The 22,671-nt window shown below is 44.8% G+C and overlaps 1 protein-coding gene and 1 long non-coding RNA gene across 5 annotated transcripts in view; one reads left to right on the top strand and one right to left on the bottom strand.

Moving 5' to 3' along the window:
• The window catches only part of Ankrd55 (ankyrin repeat domain 55), an 89,722-nt gene extending 80,544 nt beyond the window's left edge, over positions 1 to 9,178 (top strand). For both annotated transcript variants that reach the window (XM_075976064.1, XM_075976063.1), the window contains 2 exons: positions 6,445 to 6,537; positions 8,617 to 9,178. In XM_075976064.1, coding sequence (XP_075832179.1) covers positions 6,445 to 6,537; positions 8,617 to 8,738 — 215 coding nt within the window. In that variant the 3' untranslated portion in view covers positions 8,739 to 9,178. The remainder of the gene's footprint in view (positions 1 to 6,444; positions 6,538 to 8,616) is intronic.
• LOC142851908 (uncharacterized) overlaps positions 1 to 21,467 on the bottom strand; it is a 56,009-nt gene extending 34,542 nt beyond the window's left edge. For 2 of the 3 annotated variants that reach the window (XR_012910886.1, XR_012910887.1), the window contains exons 1-3: positions 21,087 to 21,464; positions 12,776 to 12,945; positions 11,759 to 11,935 (exon numbers count right to left, since the gene is read on the bottom strand). This is a non-coding gene — a long non-coding RNA (uncharacterized LOC142851908). Of the gene's footprint in view, positions 1 to 11,758; positions 11,936 to 12,775; positions 12,946 to 20,463; positions 20,565 to 21,086 lie in introns of all 3 variants that reach the window. The other variant, XR_012910888.1, reaches the window with a different exon arrangement.
• Between the last annotated feature and the right edge of the window lie 1,204 nt (positions 21,468 to 22,671).

Raw genomic sequence — 22,671 nt, 5'->3', positions numbered from 1 at the left:
ATTGCTTTGAGATTGGCTCAGGCCCCAGAGAAGTAACCAGTGAAGTCCTCAGGAGGCAGAACAGCGAAAAGGAGAAGGGAAAGTTACTAAGGGATTCTAAAGATGTGAACAGCGCTTATAGCAAAACATTTATTTTAGCCAATGCTTATTTTTTTTCTTTTTTTTTCAATTTATTTATTTATTAAGGATTTCTGCCTCCTCCCCGCCACGCCTCCCATTTCCCTCCCCCTCCCCCGATCAAGTCCCCCTCCCTCATCTGCTCAAAGAGCAATCAGGGTTCCCTGACCTGTGGAAAGCCCAAGGACCGCCCACCTCTATCCAGGTCTCCTAAGGTGAGCATCCAAACTGCCTAGGCTCCCCCAAAGCCCGTACGTGCAGCAGGATCAAAAACCCACTGCGATTGTTCTTGAGTTCTCAGTATTCCTCATTGTCCTCTATGTTCAGCTAGTCCGGATTTGTCCCATGCTTTTTCAGACCCAGGCCAGCTGGCCTTGGTGAGTTCCCGATAGAACATCCCCATTGTCTCAGTGTGTGGGTGCACCCCTCGCGGTCCTTAGTTCCTTGCTCGTGCTCCGTCTCCTTCTGCTCCTGATTTGGACCTTGAGATTTCTGTCCCGTGCTCCTCTGTCTCTGTCTCCTTTCATCGCCTGATGAAGGTTAATATTCATGAGGATGCCTATGTGTTTGTCTTTGGGTTCACCTTCTTACTTAGCTTCTCTAGGAACATGCATTATAAGCCCAATGTCCTTTATTTATGGCTAGAAACCAAATATGAGTGAGTACATCCCATGTTCCTCTTTTTGGGTCTGGCTTACCTCACTCAGGATAGTGTTTTCTATTTCCATCCATTTGTATGCAAAATTCAAGAAGTCCTTGTTTTTTACTGCTGAGTAATACTCTAATATGTATATATTCCATACTTTCTTCATCCATTCTTCCGTTGAAGGGCATCTAGGTTGTTTCCAGGTTCTTAGCCAATGCTTATTAGTGCTAGTTATAGCTAGGAGCTTTCAAAGAAACTGAGTCATGATAACACAAATCTCCTTAGAGTCTTTTGTAGTAGAAGGCCACTTGTTCATTCCCGGCTGCCCAGACTGAAAAAATTTCACAGAAACTATATTATTTAAGTCTCTGCTTGGTCAATCACTTAAGCATATTACTAGCTATTTCGTATATCTTTGGTTAACCCATTTCTATTATTTTATATTTTACTATGAGGCTCGTGACCTACTGGCAAGGTTCTGGCAGGTAGCTTGTATCTTTTTTCTCTGGTGGCGCCATGGCTTCTCCTGATTCCACTTTCTTTCTCCCAGCATTAAGTTTAGTTTTCCCTGCCTAGCTCTACTCTGCCCTATCACAGGCCAAGGAGCTTTTTTATTCATTAACCAATAAAAGCAACACATATACGGAAGAACCTCCCACACCAGTCTTTGGCCCAAAAATGAGTTTCAAGGGGCTCCCAATTGCTAGATGATTACACAACTGAACTTGGGGCCTCCTGAATGTAAGAAAACATTCCATCCCAACCCCAGCATAACACTGGGGGATATGAGCTAACTTTATGGATAGGCCTGGGAAGGGAAATAAGGAAAATGTTTAAAGTCAAGATGCAGTCTCTGAGGGCACAGCTGGCTCCAATAATCCACTCCCTTGAATTTCATCTCATCTTCTAAATTCCTATCACATTGTGGATCTTCAGTGGAGTGGTCACGTCTCCAAAGCCCTGTCACTGCACATAGCTCCATGGAGAGCCAAGTCTTCACGCATGAGCCTTTGGAGGACATTTCAATTCCCAAACCCACAGCATTTCTCATCTGCAGAGTGGGAGACAATCCCTAACTCACAGGGTCATGGGTAGCTGTTAGGATTAAGGAGTTTAAGGATGGGGAGATGGCTCAGTACTTAATAGGAAAATGTGAAAGCCTGAGCGTGGATCCCTAGAAATCATGTAAAAACTAGGTATGACAGCCTTGGGAAGAAAGAAACAGGGAACCACCATGAACAAACTACCTAGGAAAACTAACCATATCAGCTAGCTCTGGGTTTGATTGAGAGACCCTGCCTCAAAGAATAAGGTAAAAGTGATCAAATATGATTATTAACACCAACCTCAGACTACCACATACATATATATATATATATACAAAAGCCTACACATGAAATAACTAATGCCACGCACACTTGCACACACTCACTTTCACACTCACACATATATACACTCACATACACACTCTCACGCATGCTTACACACACTCACATACATTCACACACACAAACACACACACTATCACATGCACATACTGTAGGCAGAGTTTTCCTGTCCTAAAGCTGCTCTCAAATAAACACACTAAGGCTTACATTAACTATAAATGCTCAGCCAATAGCTCAGGCTTATCACCAACTAGCTCTTACATTTTAAGTTATTCCATACTCCTTATTTATACTCTGCCACGCAGAGGTATCTTTATTAGTATGGCACATTCATCTCCTACTCCTTCTCCATCTGGCTGGCAACTCCAGATTCTGCTCTTCCTCATCCCATCTTTCTCAATTAGGCTTTCCCACTTAACTTTATCCTGTTTGGCTATTGGCCAGTCACCTTATTTATTAAACAAATCATCTCAGTGAATGAACCCCTCATGGTCTTGTCTTCCTTGCTCATACTCTCCTTCCACTCTTCGACTGGATCTTGAGAGCTCAGTCCAGTGCTCCAATGTGGGTCTTTGATACATTGTTTTGAGGACTACTGAATCTTTTGTCTTAAATTCAAATGGCCTGGGCCAGTGAGATGGCACAGAAGGTACAGGAGCTTGCCTCCAAGGCTGGTGACCTGAGAGAAGGTACAGGAGCTTGCCTCCAAGGCTGGTGACCAGAGATCAGTTCCTGGAAGCCACAAGGTAGAAGGAGAGAACCTATTCCCACAGGTTGTCCCCTGACCTCTGCACATGAGCTGTGACTCAAGTACACATACGCATATAAGTAGATAGACGTAGGTAGGTAGGTAAGTAGGTAGAGAGAGGCAGAGATGATAGATGAATGAATGGATGGATGGATGGATGGATGGATAGACAGACAGACAGACAGATAGATGATTGGCAGATAGATAATAGATAGATGACTGGTAGATAGATAGATGCATCCATACATGTATAAATGTATTGATGATTGGTAGATAGACAGATAGATAGATAGATAGATAGATCCATACATGTATAAATGTAATAATGGCAGATAGATGGATAGATAGATAGATGCATCCGTATATGTATAAATGTAATAAATTTTTGCTTAAAAATCAAAAGGGTTCACTAAAGTGGTTGAAGTCATTATTTTGGGCAGGTTGAAATTCCATGAAACTTGCAGGTTTCCACGACCAACCTTAGTGTGGTGAAGCGCTTGTATAGCTCTGTGGCGCCCACTTTTGTTGAATGGTCCCTTTAGCTTAGGATCTCTCTTCTCTCCTGGCCGGGTTCAGCAAGACTAATAGGGAGTAGTGGATTCAGCTGTCTGAATTCTGGGCATCAGCTATCCCGTGCTTGCTCCCCAAACATTCATCTGTACCGGAGCTTGCTCAGTGTTTATTGAGAGCCATCAGTGGGCGGCATGAGGGATGAGGAAGAACACTCAACCTAATGAGCTGGAATTTGGCATGCCTCAGCTTAATTCATTGCCAGCAGCGTGCAGAGAAAATGGAACAGAAAGATCTGTGGTGTTTTCTGCTAGCTTGGTTATTTACAGGCCGTCACAAGAAAAGAAAGAGCTCACTTCCTTGTTTTCCTCAAGAAAGAGCTTGCTGAAGAACTTTCTAGATTATCCCTGTAACTATGCACTCTTCAGGCCAGGTAGGTCAGCACCAGTGACCCCTGCATTTAAGCCCAACAGCAACTTTTCCAGGACAAAAGCCAAATTCCTAACCAGGCAAACCCAGCCCTCACAGTGTGGACGAGCCCGTGTCTCACTCTCAGGGTACCTCCCATCTCAAAGTCCCGCCACACACCACCCCTCATCAGTTCCGGACTGGCTCTCAGTTCCTTGAAACCCTGCCACCTTCCCATTGCATGACAACTTTGCCTGTATTAGTTTAGTTCCTATCTTCTCTGTGTGACAGATTCCTGCAATATTTTAAGAGCCATGCTGAGCACAGGGGCACACACCTGTCCAGCACTGAGTTGAAGGTCAGCCTGGACTACATAGGAGAGCCTTTCTATAACGGTGGCTCCTCCTTATTTTCATCAGTGACACTGGAGGAGAGATTTTTATTCCCGTTTCCCACTTTCTAGATGAAGCCCTTGAGACTCTTAGAGGTTAGCTCACCTGCCTACGGTCTCAGAGCAGGATAGGAAGGGGTAGACAAACAAGCGAGACCTGCAGGATTCAAGAACATCCCTTCTGTAAGGCTTAGGTCTGAAATGTCCTACAAAACCTTGTGCACAGATACGTAAAGTAACTATTGCAATCCCCTCTTTCCACAGAGGTGAGGGACATAAAGTGTCACAGCACTTCTGGGGATATCAGGACCCCTGTAAACACAGACTAGGTCTGGAATAAGTGAGCTCTAAACAACACAGGTAATTGCTGACTTTAGTATTTAATGTCACCCAGGAGGTGTGTTCCCTGAAAGTTCCTAAGATACCCATAAGAGAGCTTTCAGCTATGCACAGATCCATCCTGTCCCTCAGAACAGAGCAGAAGGCCAGCATGGAACCTTCCAGATCACTATCCACTCTCCCATCCAGTATTTCTTTGCTGCCTAGGGAAATAGGAGAACGTAAGTTTTAAGGTGAGATACAGGTAGTCTGGAGCCTAGGTTCAGTCCTTGAACATATTTAGAATTCTCCAAGCCTCAGGGTCCTCGTTTGGCAAATGAGGAAGATAACAGTTGTCGAGGCAGAATGAGACCACGCCTACAGCAGCTGGTGCCATCCTGACAACAGTGGGTTCTGAATAAACAGCATCCATAACTAGCTCTATCTAGTCATATGGATTTTTTTCTCATGCGTGACTCCATCAGGGATTGAAAATATTCTACTCAAGAATGTTTCCTCTCTAAATAATGGATCCTGGGGTTATTTTACTTTCAAGGTTAAAGGAACGAAACATAATGGCAAAGTACCAACCACATAAACAAATCTTTGCTCTGTTTCTGTCATACGGCGCTGCTTAGGTGACTGCCATGCATAGTAGGCAGAGTCCTGACTCATGCTCCCCTGTCCCTTGTTCTAAGGATTGCTTTGTCCAAACAAAAGGAAGGCCTGAACCCAGTGGACTTTGCCGAAGGCAGATCCCTTATTAGACTACTAGGCAAAGACCTGGTGCTTCACTTGCAAAGATTCTGATTAATCCATTTGGGGTGTTATTTTTAAACTAAACCTAATCTTACCATTTTACCAATAAAGACTCTGGAGTCAGATGCTGGGGCGAAAACCTCTAGCTCAGAGAGGCTGAGAAGCCACCCACTGACCTTCCTCCTTAGCCAATGTCCCAGAAAAAGTGAGGTTCTTTCTGTTCAATAGTCCCAAACCAAAAAGGCTGCCAAACTCAAAGTCCCTCCCTCCTACTTCCTGCGTGTTTTTCTGTTTCCCTGTCTCCCTCTCTCTATGGCTACTTCCTATCAACTTGTCACTGGCTCCACTTCTTGATCCATGGTTGATCTTATTTAACTAATGCAATCTCAGGGTCACAGTATGATCAAATATCCTGCAACAGGGTGTGGACAAGACAGCAGTAACTTTAACCTAAGCTCACCTCACGGTCTGTGCAGTTGAGAAACACTGTTCTAGGGAAGTGATACCCTAGACATCGCTCCTACTCAGAAGAGATCAGGATAGGTGATAGCGCTAATCTACATGACTGGTATTTTTCCAACTTCAAATTTTATCAGTTTAACTCTTGAGAGCAACTTGTTGTGCTTGCTTATGACAGTAAATACCTTATGAATGTGGCCAGAGGGCTCAGTGGGTAAGGATGCTCTGTCACCTAGTCTCCTGACCTGAGTTCTAGCCCTAGGATAGCAGAGGAAGAATTTTTATGTGGTGGAAAAATTAGGTAGCACATAACACAACCCAGAGCAAAGCCAGAGGCCAAGCTTAATAGCTCATGCCTACGATGCTAGTGCTCAAAGGGCTGAACTCCACACTCACATGGGTGCGTGCGTGCACACATACACACACACACACACCAATTTTTTTTAAGTAAAACAAAAACCCCACTTCCCCTCCCCGTGACAACCCCCCATGGATGAGTAAATTTAACAAAACGTTTTGTTTAATGCCTTCTCATTTAAGGCGTGAGTGGCGTGTAATAGGGTGTGGCCATTATTATTGCCATTGTGTGTGTTACTTTACGGGATCTTCAACAACTCTGATGTCTCTCTATTCCACTGGACTTTATGGTTTGCTTTGGGTTGAGTCTCAAATGAGTGATACGAATGTGTTTTGTTCCCAGGACAAACTCTGCAGCACCTCTCCCCAAACAGACCCAAATTCAGGGATCTCCCTCTCACTCGGAACAGCCTTGCACCTCTGCCGGACCAAAAATGTAAGCACTCGCACCCCCCACCCCCTCCACCCCTCCCATGCGTTCTCCACAAGCATTAACACATCTAGACAAACACAACAGCACTTCACTGCCTTTCTATTTTTTTCAAGAGTGTCAGGTGCCAATACTTGTGCACAGAGAACATCCCTGAAAGGTCCTGGAAATTAGTAACACCTACTTAAAAAAGAAAACCTTTTCTCCCCTCAGGGAATTTTGTGTGAAATGCAAACACAATAGCGGAAGTGTGTTTAGCTATGTATTGTTTAATGTCTTTAAGAACGGACCTTCAGCTGGGTCTGTTGGGGCGTGGCTTCAATGCCAGCTCTCAGGAAGATGGGCAGTTCAAGTCTAGTCTTGAGTGTCTCATGATGGAATCTGGAGCCAAGCCTCTGCTACATGAGACAAGGCTCAGGAAGGGAGGGGGTCCGAATGTGACTGAGTTCTTTGCTGGGTGAGACCTGGAAACTATTTACTTGCAGAGCAAACATTGCTAAGAAGAAAGGAAGTGCTTGGTTTGTTGGGGCTTGGTTCTGCTTTGTTTGAGGCACAGTCTCACTGTATAGCCCAATGTGGCCTTAAATTCTCAGTCCTCCAACTTCAGCCTCCCAGATGTAGATTTACCAACCAGTCTGTTCCAACATGCTTAGTTTCTTTAGTCAGCTTTATTAATTTATAGTCACGCTATTTTATCTAAAACTCTTGTAATATAAAGCATACTCTCTTAGACCAGAAATCTTCAAACTGGATGAGCCTAAATATCACCTGATATGCTTATTATAGTGATCTAACACCCAGAAATTATGAGTTTATATATCCTTACATCCATATTAGGAGGCGGGTTTTATCACTACTCCCATTAGACAGGCATGAAAACTAAATCCGGAAAGGACTCCCCAGCATCACTAAGGTAGCACCTAGCACAACGGGGAGCACAGCCAGAGGCCACGCATAGTGCCTCATGCCTGCAGTGGTAGTGCTCAAAAGGCCGAAGCAAGGCGACAGAGCGTGAGGCCAGCCTGTGCTACATAGCTGTGCGTACGCGTACAGAGAATTAGCTGCCTCGTGAAACAAGTCAACTTAGTTTCTTCTTGGTACACAATCCTACCCTGTTTAACACACACACATACACACTCACAACGCCTCCACATTCAACTGTGAGTTAGATCACTTTAGAACTGCCCTACCAATTCCAGACAAGTTCCTAAACCTTTCCCCTCTGTAGCTGCAATAACAACGCGATCATGATGAGACCGTCAGAGGATTAAATGAGACAACATACTTACATGCCTAAGACACTGGCATATTTATTTGCACAGAGTGAGTAGGCAAGGCGCCCTCTGTTCCCTAGGCTAGAGTCTGAACGGGGCCAACCAAGAGTTCTAGGACTCTGAGTCAAGACAGTGAACTATGGGGTCATGGTTACAATGTCACCTTTTCATAGTGATGTCAACTCGGAGCTGGAGCCATTTGTCCAAAGTCAGAGAGGTAGAGGTAGAGAGCCGGGATCCCTCCGCGACAGGCTGATCCTCTGCCCTTACTGATTAGTGCCAAGAGAGGATTCTGAGTGGTGTCCGAGAGAAGCCCCAGGCAGCACTCGCTTTCAGTCAGCTCCTTGACCTCGAATGTAGCCTGGTGAAGCCAGAGAGGCCTTCTCACTTAAATTCAGGGCGACAAAGATCTCTAATCAGTTTTGCTGAATGCAGAAAAAAATCGAACAAGCTGAACTCTTTCTAAAAGAAACCTGAGAGCCTTTGGAGGTTTGCATCAGAGCTAATGTCTCCAGGCTTGTGCTGAACTGCTCCAGCGCCAAGTGCCCTGCCAGGCACGCACAGCCAGATCACGTGGAATCCTGTGTCTGTGCATTTTTCAAATCCCTGATGTGTAGTAGGCCTGGTTAAATATGAACATACAGGTTTTCTCCTTAGTCCAGCTCCCACCAGCACAGGCTTCTTAGAATGTGCTTCCGCTCCTTGAGAAATGAGAAAGCGCAGGGTTCTCCTGCTCCATCCCTTAGTAGCCTCTGGGAGAAGCAAATCTTCAATATCTTTCATTCTATCCCCTGACCCTTATCCAACCCAGTTCTGTCTGGAGAACCCCTGAGAACAAACCGAGTACTTCCAGCGATTCCAAGTCAGCGGGGTCACGGCCCACCAGGCGAAGAGAGCAAGCCGTCTGCCAGTCCCACCCACGATGAAAACTGACTGGGGTGGCACCCTGTGGAAATCTAGAAGATCTATATTTTTCAACTTCTGCGGGTGAGATTACTTTAGTTTATATGAGCAAAATCTTAATTTAGTTAGCTGTGTTGTTCTACAAGCCATTCACAGTTTTATAATTCAAGATTCCTTATTTCAAATAAACATCCTTCCTAAATGCGCACTTAAAATCTTCAGGTGCGCAAACACTACCAAGTCTATGAGTTCCTGTGAGCCCCCTACACACTGTAATTCAGAAACAAAATACATCACTGGCAGGAAGATTCAGTATGTTTCATTCATGTATATGGCATGTTTGCTGTTTTTTTTCTGGGTTGTTTTGGGGTTTGGGTTTTTTTTGTTTTGTTTTTGTTTTTGCTTGTTAGATGATTTTATGTATTTTTTAAGTGTATGCTTTACTGAATAAAAAAAAATGTTTAAACCCTAGGCTTGCTCTCCACATTTATTTCCATCTTGCCTCGGCCCGACAAAGCTTAATTAAAATCCAGGACTAATTTCCTATCATAGTCACAGGGTAGGGCTACGAAATGCACAATCTTCTGCAAAATATTTTCTGAGATTGTCAGCTCTTGGCTAAGACCCAGATCACTTGACAGCGTATGTGTTTTGTCTCTGTTATTTAATTATTTCCACCTTCTGTTGTTTTCAGCCACATCTGATGTCCCAATAATAAGAAGGGTCATGGGAGCTAGCAGAGTGTGCTTCCTGGCCTGACTGAATTTCCCACTGTTCCTCAAATATTGTACATGTTAAGAATTCTTTTCTGTTTCAAAATAATGCTTTTTTTATGCCTTCTAGGCCTTCCCAAAGTTGAGGCTTAGCAAAGTTCTGGAAGACTACTGTTAAGTATTTTGAAAATTCCTGGCTTTGGGGTCCCTCTGCCAATGCAATCAGCCAAATCAAGCAAAATTAATAGCAACAGGTTTAATAAACAGAGCAAAGCAAAGCAGGGCGCTCCCAGGTGACTCTCAGAAATGGGAGGAGAAGAAATCACAGGGCAAGTTCAGGACCCAGGCCTTAAATACCCTGGAGGTGTGGTCTTGAGCATCTCAGGAGGAGGAGTTGCCCTTTGGTAGGCTTTCTGAAGGGCGGAGTTAGGAGAAGAAGGAGGGGAGCTGAGGCAGAGCTTCCCCCTAAACAACTACCTCTTTCACTGAGAAGGTGGTGTAGCTGGAGGCCTTGCCCAAAGTCACCTGAGGTGACAGTCACTCCACGTTATTGCAAAGTCTGAAGAGTTTGGAACCGCGTCACGTGTAACATTTGCTACTTTATATTAGGGTTATTCTCTCGTGAGAAAAGACGCTGCTGTTATGATTTGGAGCCTTCTTCTCGTGGGCTATTACAAGATACAAGGCATTCTGCCTCCCTGCCCTAGGGAGTAGAGATGTAAAGAGGGTGTTGTCAGGGGCAGGAGTGGTTAGAAGTGATGAGGGCGAACGCGTCCAGTCCCTGATGGTTGTGCTTGAGGCTGTGAAAGAGAAAGCAGATGGCTCAACCTCCTATACTGAGCAGAAGCTGAGGGAAAGCAAATGCCCTATCTTACAGAGGAACCTTTTCTTTTAATTATATTTATTTATTTATTTTACATCGCAACTGTGGTTTTCCCCTCTCCTCTTCTCCCTTTCCCCTCCACCCACCCCCACCCCCACTGCCTCCCTTCCCCCATCCACTCCTCCTCTGTTTCTGTTCAGAAAGGTGCAGGCCTCAGCGGGGATACGTGGCGTTCCCTGGGAAAGTGAAATCGAAGAGATTTCATGGATGCAGTGGGGGCAGGTGAGGACGGGAACATGAGGGATCAGGTTCAGAGGGGATGGATGGAGGTAGAGAAAACTGAAAAGAGGTAACTGGAAAGGGGGAGCATTTCAGGGTCAATGTGGAAACCTGGTGCTAGGGAAATTCCCAGGCATCCACAAGGATGACCCCAGCTAAGACTCTTAGCCATGGTGGGTGCATAGCCTGAACTGGCCATCACCAGTGAGCAGGCAAGAGTAGAGAGGGACGCCAATCCAGCCACACAACCTTTGACCTAGTCAGTCCTGCCTGTGGGATGTGCTGGGGTAAGGGTGGTACAGAGATTGTAGGAGTAGCCAACCAATGACTGATCCAGCCTGAGACCCATGCCACCAGAGTGAGTCCACCCCTGGTACTGCTTGGAGCACAGGACCCAGAGGCTGGATGACCCAGAGACCTAGGATAGAACCAAATGCAATTGGAGAACACAAAGTGTTAATGTAATGATGCCTAACGATATTCTGCTATACTTGGTGACCACCGCAATTGTCACCAGAGAGCCTTCATCCAATAACTGGTGGAAACAGATGCAGACCTGACACCACTCACCATACAGTTCATGAACCGGGCAAGGGGCTGGAGATTGAAACACACAAAGACACAGAGACAGAGACATAGGTCATCCTTGATGCCAGAATGCCCCAAGAATGCCCCCCTTATTGTGTTCGGGGCAGCTTATATATGAATCCTTAACTGATAGCCACACCCCAGCCAAACCCACCAGAAACCACTCTCCTGCCATCAGGGACTCCTAAGGGTCTCGTGCTCAGAGCAGCTGTAGGCACTCAGATCAGGGGAAAACAAGTTGATTACAAGAAATTCAGGATCTGGGTTCACAGCTCCCCACACAGACCCACAACTGAACATTGGGTTGAGCTCAGGGACTCCTGCTAAAGAGAAGGAGGGGGGATTGTAGGAGCCAGAGGGGTCAAGGAACTTTTAAGACGTAGCTTCCAAAGGGTTTTCTTTTCCTGCCATTTTGTTTGTGGAACGCTTTTGTCTTTGAAGCCTACCTGTTTGTAAGCATCGGACTGTTAACTTGTTCAGTGTTTTACCAGGCTACTTTAGAATCCATTTTCACCCACTAGAAAAATGCCTTTCTCTACTCTACTTACACTAGTCAGGATAGGTCAGCTTCTGCTACAATAATAAACATCCCCAAAGTCTCGTTGGTCAAGGCATTTTGTTCCTCAGCCACAATAGAGGGCCCCTACCCATTGGCAGAGTTGGCTGGTATAGATTCCATCTTGACACGGTTTCCGTGGTGATCAAAGCTGAGGAAATGAGCTGTGAATCACCATTTCCTCTCACGTTTCCTTTGCCAAATCAAACTGTGTGAATGTGACTAACCTCAAGTGGGGGAGAAGTGCGGAAGTTCAGCCTCTTCGTATCTCCAGGAAAGAGGGAATTAAAATGTTAATAAATGATCATAACAATGGCCACACTAACCGAAACGGAGAGAGGGAGAGAACCCCTGATTGAGTAGATGATAACAAACAAAATTTTAAATGTATTCATCTACGGATAAAGCCACTATCACCTAACATCTGGGTTGACTTAGGCACACACACGAAGAATTTTCCAGTATTGGGCCTTTTGTTCAATTTGGCATGGGAATTTTTGTTAGCTATAAAGATGTGGGTGCTGTTACTGCCACCTCTTCAAATAGAGAAGCTGCCCCTCTGCCACGAGGTCCATGGCACAAGCTGGTCATTGGCTGCTCTTTAACTGACAAAACTAGAGCCTGAGAACTACAGTTTGCATCTTAAATGGTTGTCAAAGGCCTGTGTATTAAAGGCATGTGTCATTTCTTTCCGTGTATAAACAGATTGTTTCATTTGACTTCCTCTGTCAAGATCTATGATTGGCCCAGTCGTTCCCCTCTCCCTCTTACAGACAGTGTGAGGCGGAAAGACAAGTTAAGAAACTTTCTCCCCATTACATGGCTAATAAATGACCTAGCCAGGCTTACTAAGTAGATTTCTTTTGTCCCAATGTCCACACAGAATGCCCAAACTATCACTTTGCTGGTCCAGAAACTCATTCTCATCTCATAGTACAGCAAGTCCTTCTTGACTTGTATGCAGTCTGTCTGTCTGCACAGTCAAGGTAAAGCTACTGTCACTATGGGCAGGAAGTGCACAGAAACCTGGAACCTTGTGTTTAACCATCAGGGCTATGGGAAGTCATGGTTATTTTCTCCATATTTCTTAGTTCCCTCTGGAAATCACCTGGCTTAACACTGGTGTCACTTCTGCTAGTGAATACGTAATTCCATTGTTCTCGTCTTCTTGGAAGTAAGCCAGTGTAAATAGATTTCTGCAAGTACAGATTATTTATTTTTTTAACTCAACCAAAACACAGCTTGACACTTGTGTGATTTTTTTTTTTTAGAAAAGCCCTGTAAGTAAAAGAGGGAAGACAAACATAGTCATTAATGTTGCTTTGACCTCTAGTCTTTTAAATTAGCCCGTGCTTGTCCTCCAGCAAATGCTTCCTGGCACTTGGAAAGTGGTCTTGAAAATAATCCCCTGGAATCCTTGACAACAACCCCTTGGAGACATGGTTGGAATGAAGTAACTAAGAAAGAATCATATTTGACCTTAGCATGAAATATAATACCTGAGCAAACAAAATTTTAAAAGGCGTATGATAACTCTTGCATATAGAAACCTAGTCTCTTAGCACATCCAAGGAAAAAACAACATTTAAAATCAAGCAGTTAAATTAGAATTGCATATTTTCCAGATATTAACATGGAAATAATCAATACTGGTAGATGAAGACTGCCAACAAACTTTCTGTGTAGCTTTGTGGTAGAAGGTTTGCCTGATGAGGACATTAGGGCTCCAAGGTGGAACCGAGGTGACATTTTTAATTGTAGATATGGAGAGAAAACAACCAGAGTATCTGGAAGAGTACAGAGCAAGAAAGTAGTAGTCTGAAAACGACCAGCAGACTGAACTGGACCGTGGCAGGGGGGAAAGGGGCAAGGACAAAAAGAGGAGAAAAGGGGAGAGCGAGAGAGGAAGAGAAAGGGAGCAAAAGAGACAGAGAGAAAACCAAACGAAAGAGAACAGAGAGGACCAAAGGGCACAGGGCCTAAATGGCAGGGTTATATAGGAATCAGGAGCTGGGGGAGGGTTAGGGTTGGCTCCCTATGGGCTGGAGAGGTTTAGGGTAGGGGGTGGGTGAGAAGAGTTGAGTGAGTGCTCAGGTGTTGAGTGAGCCTAGAAGCCTGCGTCCATTACACTTAGCCATTTGTTTTGGGTTTCTTTTGGACCTGACACCTAGCATGTGCAAGGCTCTGGGTTAGATTCCTAGTGCATGCATGCACACAAGCACACAAGCACACACACACACACACACATACACACACACACACATACATGTATAGCCTCTCAAAGTAAATGCCCTCCATCATGACTTCCACTCAAGTCTTTAGTTTTCTTGGGTAATTTACCAGGTTCCAGAATATCTTTAGAAGTCAAATCTGGAAATTAAGTAAATTACATCAAAAGCTAGAGCGTTTCCAGTCAGCAGGGTGTGCACACACAGCTGTGACTAGGAAGATAAAAGGAGTTTTCATGCAGATGTATGAAAAACAGGAAATGAGTTGCTGATCATGAAATCTCTAGTCTAAATTTTTTATTAATGGCAAAACACCTTGCAGGTGCTAGCAGTCTATAGGCTATAAGAAAGCCATCCAGTCAGCTCAGGAGGATGAGGTACTGAAGGGAGGAAGTGGACGATTTTGAACACTTAGTTCATCTGTAAGATAGGAAGTCAGGAGCAGGGCAGAATCATTGTAACTGACCACGTACAAACAGTGGATGCAGGGACACCAGATATCCAACATCTCTAGGGGGGGATGGACAGTGGACCTCCTGAGTCCAAAGAATGAATGTGTAACCAGAGTTTTCAAGATAAAAGCCTGGGTTCCGGTGGCTCCAACAAGCAAGGTTTGGCCACTCATCCTGGTCTGCCGACTAAAGACACAAGTAACAGTGATGAACGGGGAAGGCAAGAGAGATGAAGGGGTCCAGAGATCCCCAAGTCTATTTTCAGGGCACTCTCAGAAGCTTTGGGGTTAAATGGAGAAAGAATTGAGGGAGGAGCAAGAGGAACAAACAGTTAAGTAATCCATTTAATGTGTGGTCTCCTTGGTCATTGTCTTAGTTCAGATTCTGCAAAACGGCACAAAGAAGGAAGGACTTATGGATAAGGGAGAAGAGAAAAGGAGTCCTTGTTGTCTGAGAAGACAAGAGTTCTCAGGAGATGATTCTTTCTGCTCCAGGGGACAGCCTTGACCTCATCTGGCAGGTTGTCAGTCCTCTGAAGTTTAAGTTTTCTTAAAATCAAGATCACAGGTTTATGACAGTGGATAGGACAGGTTAGGCAGGCACTCCCCCGAGTGACTGACATGTAAAAGGAGACTGTGCTTTGGTTTCCTGGGTGCCTAGACCTGAATAATCACACAGAAACTACATTAATTACAACACTGTTTGACCAACAGTTTGGGCACATTCCTGGTTCTTATATCTTACATTAACCCATTTCTATTAATCTACGTATCACAAAGTTGTGGCTTACCGGTAAGGTTCGGTAGCCTGACTTCACCTTCTTTCTCCCTGAATTCAGTTTAGTTTTCCTGCCTGCCTCTATTCTGCCCTGCCATAGGTCAAAGCAGCTTCTTTATTAACCAATGGTAATAAAACATTCTCACAACATATGTAGGGACTCCTACATCACTGGCATGCCAACCTGCAGAGGTGAAGCATGAGATGCAGGATTTTCTTTCCCCTACATTTAGTTCCCCTGTGGGCCTGAGTGAGAAGTCAGTGCTCTTCAGCAAAAGCAGCTTCAATCAGAAGAAAGAATAAAGGACATTATTTCTATTGCCTCTATTCGTGTGATGCACTACCACCCCCAAAAGCTTTAAAGATAAGCCACGTATACACATTGAGCACTCAGACATTGATAACAGATAGACAAGTTATGAGGAACCAACCAGGTCCAGAGATGTCTCCCCTGCAATGAGCAAGTCAAAGCCTGGGCTCGGCCTCAGCAAGGGATCCACTTTCCTCGACTAACACTTCATGTCACCCAGAAGATCCCTCACCCCAAAACACTTGGTTCTCACTTCCCAGCAGGATCAATACGACACTGGAGAACATTCACACAGAGGAATTAGTGTTGGTGAAGGGAGGAACTAAAGTCCATTCCCTGAAATAATATGCCCTTCCCACCTCTAGCAAATAAAAGCAGTAAGATCCATGGGGACAGAAGAGTGGGCAGATGAATGAGGCAAAACATTCATGATTCTTCCAGGATGTTCTCACTTGGTCTCCAAGTGTTCTACTTTTCTGCCTACCCATTCACATGAACACACACCTCTTGCCATTATTGGCCAGTCCTAGGGGTTGTCACACAAACTATCAACTGCCATGCGCTAGGGGGCCAGAAACTGACTGTGGAAAAGTGTTGCATTGAGATGGAAATGAAGCTAACTTGCAAAGACTGAACAAAGTGGCTTACAAACTTGTTCAAATCAGTCTGGCTCTGGAGGGTCAGACACACCGAACATCAATCACACTGATATTCAGGAAAAGGAGAAGCAAGATTGGCCTCAAATGTCGGTTCACAGGATAGTTTGGTGGGCACTTGTCATTAAAGCTGAATTCTGATCCCCAGAATCCACATAAAAGCCAGGACACAGTAGTGTGTGTGTGTGTGTGTGTGTGTGTGTGTGTGTGTGTGTGTGTGTGTGTGTGATCCCAATGCCCTCAGCAACATGGAATATGAAGATGTACAGTCTCTGAAATCTCAGCCTCTATTCACGGTAGGAAACAACAAAGAGACAGAAACTCTCAAACCAGGTGGGAACTGAATATTGACACCTGAGGCTGTCCCCTGACCTTCCTATGCCCTCCATGAGATATGCACAGCTGCATTTACACACATGTACATGCACACAAGCTCACACACAAAGTAACCAAGTGGTGGGGTTCACAGATCTAAGAGAACAAATACATCTTCTCCTCTGTATTCCATCAGGGCTCAAGAGGTGGCAGAAATTTAATGACACCCATGGGCTATGAGCATCAGGTTTCTTCATTGAGTTACAAAGCTCATTGGCCCAACAAGTGAACACAGAGGCTACTGCTAGGCCAAACACCAACTGTATTTGAAAACACTTACTACATGTAGCCGCTAAATAAATGAGAAGAGCCGAGTTTCGGAAAAGAATGTGAGAGAGTAAGAGTACGCAGGAGACACAGTCAAGCAGCATGCCTCTCACAGAGAAGACAGAGCGATCACCTCAGACACACAGGACACTGAATTCCAGAAAACCTGAAGACCCACTGCATACCTAGCCCAGGGCGCTCAACAAGTGGTTTGGGAAAGGGGAAGAGATTGCAAATTGAAAAAATGCAAGCACTGTCCCCTCTCCAGCCCGTGAGAGCATTTCTATATGGTTTCCACGCTATCACATGTGAGCACATGAGAGGTTTCCGTGCTCTCAAACATGCAAGCACAGCATGTATGCTATACTGTGTGCCACAGTCCATATTCAGCAGTAGAAATTTGAATTTCCACAAGGTCATTTGTGTTAGCATAGTAAGATAATGAAGGAAGATTTTTTTATCATTTAATTAGCTATATTTTTCTTTTTATTTTTTTTATTTACTCTTCTCTCATATAATACATCCCAACTGCAGCCTCTCCTCCCTCCGCTCTTCCCAGCCCCCACCTCTCCTCTCCACCAGGTCCACTGCTGCTCCGTTTCCCTTCAGAAATGAGCAGGCCTCCCAGTGATAGCAACAGATATGATATAACACATTACAATAAGACTAGACTCAAACCCTCACATCAAGGCTGAACAAGGCAGCCCAGTAGGAGGAATGGGTCCCAAGAGCAGGCTAAAGAGTCAGAGTCCCCCCTGAACTGCTGTTTTGTTGTCTCACAAAACCTACTCAACCACAGCATGTATGCAGAGGACCTAGAGCAGACCCATGCAGTCTCTGTGACTAAAAACAAATTATTATGGGGTGTTTGCTGAAGCCAATGCTCACTAGTTAACCAGAGTCCAGGTTTAAATCCCATACTGAAGAATTCTTGTGAACCTCCTGTTGTCCATCCGTGACTCAAAATTAGTCACAGCAGAAATATTTCACCATGACGATGGGACAATTGGGAAGTCTAATTTTCTTTACCATTTTTCTTGTTTAGATAGTCCTAGATAAAAACATTTTTAAAAAAATATTTCAGATTTATAAACACTCTAAATTAAACTACAACAATATTTTTTTTGAGAGACAGGATCTCTCTATGTAGCCCTGGATGTCCTGGGGCTCACTGACCAAGCTAGCATCACAGAGATCTACCTGCCTCGGCCTCCCAAGGGCTGGGATTTAAAGTGTATGCCAACACACCTGGCTCTTAAATACAAAATGTACAGGCTTCCCTTTGGTGAGGCCGACGATAGACAACTGATTTTGAAGGTAAAGATAATATGCCTGGGTTTTGCTGTATTAAGTAATAATACCTTTTTGGATACAATTTAATTCAGCATTAGAGGAACTCATGCACTATTGCATGTGTGAGTCAGCACTGCGTGCAGAACGGGACTTCCCCTCAAGGTTCATCACGAGTTAAACACACCTTTATGCATACTCACAGGGGACCACTGTCTCTCCCTGGTACATACCCTGCAAGCCTCATAACAGCTGCAGATAAGTTAGTCAAGTTTCTGTTCAAGGTAAGCAGCTTGGTCTTAACACAGATGACACTTCTATGGCTCACGTCAGGCAGTATTAACACCCCCACCCACTCACACTATTAACACTCAAGAAGTCAATCTGTGTGCTCCTCCTCAGCTCCTCTTCTATCTAAGAAATAAACAGAACACCCAGCAAAGAACACAAGATGAGAAGGAAGAACATATACTGCTTTCCTCGAAGCTTATTCTTCCACAACAAAGAGAATTGCTATGGTTTGGTTATGACGAGTGTGTCGCCAGGATGAGGTGGGCAAGGATGGAAGTCCTATGGATGAGTAATGGTGACTCTGTAAGAAGAGGGAGAGATGGGCACACACGCCACGCACATACACGTACACTCACACATATGCATGCACACATGTAGTCACACTCCTTGTCTCTTCTATGCTGTCCCAGGACTACCAGTGAGAGGCCGCCATGCGATGTGGCTTCTCTACCTTGGACTCAGAACTGTGAACCAGAATAAGCTGCTTCTCCAGGTCTGAAGTTATGCTGTTGATGGCAGAGAATGGCCTAATTCAGAGAAACAAAGTTTCTACATATACCCAGGCAAGATATAGATTCTTTCCACAGAAATGGATATGGACAGATTTGAATTGCTTGGTTAGTAACTGGTATAGACAGTGACTATTGTTACCATGAAGAAAAGTTAGTGTGCACGGCACCAACTCTCAGACATCACCCAATGGCAGGGCAGCAAAGCTGTAGAGATCCCACCCCAATGAATCAGATATCACCCAATGGCAGGGCAGGAAGGCTGCAGAGACCCCCACCCCAATGAATCAGATATCACCCAATGGCAGGGCAGCAAAGCTGTAGAGATCCCACCCCAATGAATCAGACATCACCCAATGGCAGGACAGGAAGGCTGCAGAGATCCCACCCCAATGAATCAGACATCACCCAATGGCAGGGCAGGAAGGCTGCAGAGACCCCACCCCAATGACTCAGATATCACCCAATGGCAGGGCAGGAAGGCTGCAGAGACCCCACCCCAATGAATCAGACATCACCCAATGGCAGGGCAGGAAAGCTGCAGAGACCCCACCCCAATGAATCAGACATCACCCAATGGCAGGGCAGGAAGGCTGCAGAGACCCCACCCCAATGACTCAGATATCACCCAATGGCAGGGCAGGAAGGCTGCAGAGACCCCACCCCAATGAATCAGATATCACCCAATGGCAGGGCAGGAAGGCTGCAGAGACCCCCCACCCCAATGACTCAGACATCACCCAATGGCAGGGCAGGAAGGCTGCAGAGACCCCCACCCCAATGCCAAGGTATAGAAAGTTTGTTTCTTGAGACAGTTTCTCACTCTGTACCCCAGGCTGGCTATGAACTTGTTTTCCTTTGACTACCAGCACTGTACTATACTGTACTATACTATACTATACTATACTATACTATACTATACTATACTATACTATAGCACTAGGACCTGCATTTGTCTCCCCACCCCCACTTTTTTTCCCTTAACAACCTGTTCTCTGGACTGGGCTGACGTGTTCCTGCTAAAAATACAAATGACTGTGATACATTTATACATTTACTCATTCAACAAATATTTACTGGCTGCTTGGCTCTGCAGCAAAGAGTGCACAGACCAGAGAAAGAGCAGATTGATAAGGGTACGTGATAATGGACTGTCTTAAAGTTACTGGAGAAAAGTCACGAATTTGACTCATATGAATTACTCAGGGTTTTTTTTTTTTTGTGTGTGTGTGTGTGTGTGTGTGTGTGTGAGAGAGAGAGAGAGAGAGAGAGAGAGAGAGAGAGAGAGAGAGAGAGAGATTTGAGACCAGTAAAATTACTTTTAATAAAACCAAATATTAAGTCTATTTATTTTATTTTTTTATTTACTTATTATGTACATAGTGTTCCACCTGCATGTATGCCTGCAGGCCAGAAAAGAGCACCAGATTTCATTACAGATGGCTGTGAGCCATCATGCGGTTGCTGGGAATTGAACTCAGGACCTCTGGAAGAGCAACCAGTGCTCTTAACCTCTGAACCACCTCTCCAGCCCCAAATATTAAGTCTAAACATTGTTTCTCTCATCTCTCTTTTATTCTTCCATAAGTCACAGTCACAAGATCCTTTTGTGAGACTATACCTGGGCATGGCAGCATGTACCTGTAATTCCAGCACTTGAGAGGTAGACAGAGAAGGCTCAGGAGTTCGTGATAATCCTTAGGTATGTAAACAGATGGAGGCCAGTCTGTGCTACACGGGACCTTGTTCCAGAAAACAAAACATAGACCATAATTTACTATTGTAAATACTAAAATGAATAGGTAATCCCAGATCTGCGGAAGGATTAAGAGTTTGAGGCTAGTCTGGGCAATATAGCAAGTCTGAGCTAACAGTCTGAGCTACATAGTTAAGACTCTGTTTAAAAAACAAATGCTGAGTATAAGCAACACTCAATGCAAATTAAAGAGATCGTCCAAGTTACTGGCACTGTGCTTCTTGAGAGTCCGAAAGCTCAGGGATGGAGGCTTTTATCCCATGGCTAGGATGTGAGCAAACCTGGAATGCTCTTACAAAGAGTATCTCACTGTCGGAAACAACGTACTCACAGTACATTACAAAGCTCTCCTGGTCTCAGCATCTGTCTCCCCGCCTCAATGATCCCTCAAATCAGCACACCAGTTCTGCATCGTGGGCCTACAGGAAAGGAGACCCAAGTCTTAAGGTTCTAGAACATGTGAGGGAGGAAGGGGTCCTGGGAACCTGCCTCTTTTTTCACCACCCACCTCCAATCTGGTCAGGGCCCTCGGTTCTCAGTCCTGGAGATTAGTTTCTCTGGTGGAGGCTATCACAATGCAGCATACTTTCCTGTACTCAGTACTTATCCCAGGAGAAAGGCCAGGTTCTTCAGGCTAATGGATTTTGAGTTTCTTTCTCTTCTCTCAAACTTTCTTTCTCTTCTTTCTTTCTTTTTTCTTTCTATTTTTTTCTTTTGTTTGGTGACAGAATCTCTTTCTGGAACACTGGCTGTTCTAGACATCACTCTGTAAACCAGGCTGGCCTGGACCGCCCAGAGATCCACCTGCCTCTGCCTCCTGAGTGCTGGAATTAAAGACATGCGCCGCCACACCCAGTTTTCATCCCACCTCACACTGTTTTTAGGAAGTAAAACAGCCTGGGTTTTTTTGAGTTCCTGTTTTTCCAGGCCACTTGTTTATCTTGGAGTTATCTCATGAACTCTGGACAGACACCTCTGTGCATAGTTTCCTGGAAGTGAAGATCAGCAGTGAGCGTCACACATCCAAATGTAAGTGAATACAAAGTTGGGGAACGTGGAGTCCAGACAGTCTCTCCTACGACAATTTCAACATGAAGCTAGTTCCCACAACAGAAGCTCAGAACAACACGTTCCAGGATCTTCTCAGGTTTGAAATTTAGTTATAGAACACTTAAAAATTAACTTGATAGGATGTGATCTTTTGGCTTTCTGTGACTTGAAAATTTCACCCCCATGAGTATATGAGGAAGGGCCTGTTCCCCATTAAGGATAATCTGGAGAAGGTGTCTTCTTGTTAGTGTTTGAAGAGAAAAACATGAGGGGAGAAGATGGTCCATTTAGTTAGTCTCCACCATCGCTAGAGTTCTCTTGGCTGCAAAGAAAAATACTCGTCAACAATGACTTTACTCCTTTCATTGTAAACTGCCATCAAAAGTAGGGTGCCGTGAAGCAGGAGAAAGTATCCAGTCTTCCGTACGTCTGATTGCTTATTCCCATCAGCCAGTTCCTAGCTCTCATTTTAATTCCTTTTCCATAAATAAAGATTGGTTACACACGAACAGTTCTGAATACCTGTTGTGTACACTGGTCCAGGTGGGGTAGCGACTGTTATGCCCTCTTAAAGCTGCCAGGCACAGGATGTCAGCCCAAATCCCCCGGGTGGTATTTGTGCAGATAAGATCATTATAAAACCTGTCAACTCTCTATCTCAGCTAAAGGGAGAGCAGTCCTCTCAGGGTCGGTACAGGACGCACCTGGACATCAAATTCTCAGCTCAGAGGTTGATCTGGAAAGACAGGCAGCAAGTTCAGCAAGCAAGCAGGGAGCAAGTGTTTTTTGTAGGAGTCGGGTTTTTAAGGCGAGAAAAGGGAAGTCTGTGCTAGGGTGAGTCGGTAAGTCCTGACTGAACATATTAGCCAGTGAATTTTGATTGTTGGACCTTGGTGGTTTGTCTCAGGAATGAATCTGTGGCCAAATAAGGGAATAGACCTTGGAGGCTAGCTTTAGGAATGGAATCCAATAGGTTTTAGCGAGAGGGAAAAGGGTAAAAGGCAACAACCTGATCAGCGCCATGTTTCCCAAGCTCAGGCCTG

Source organism: Microtus pennsylvanicus, chromosome 6 (assembly GCF_037038515.1).
Source record: "Microtus pennsylvanicus isolate mMicPen1 chromosome 6, mMicPen1.hap1, whole genome shotgun sequence".
Taxonomy (NCBI): domain Eukaryota; kingdom Metazoa; phylum Chordata; class Mammalia; order Rodentia; family Cricetidae; genus Microtus; species Microtus pennsylvanicus.
The sequence above is the reverse complement of the archived record's forward strand: the minus strand, read 5'-3'. Positions and strand labels throughout refer to the sequence as shown.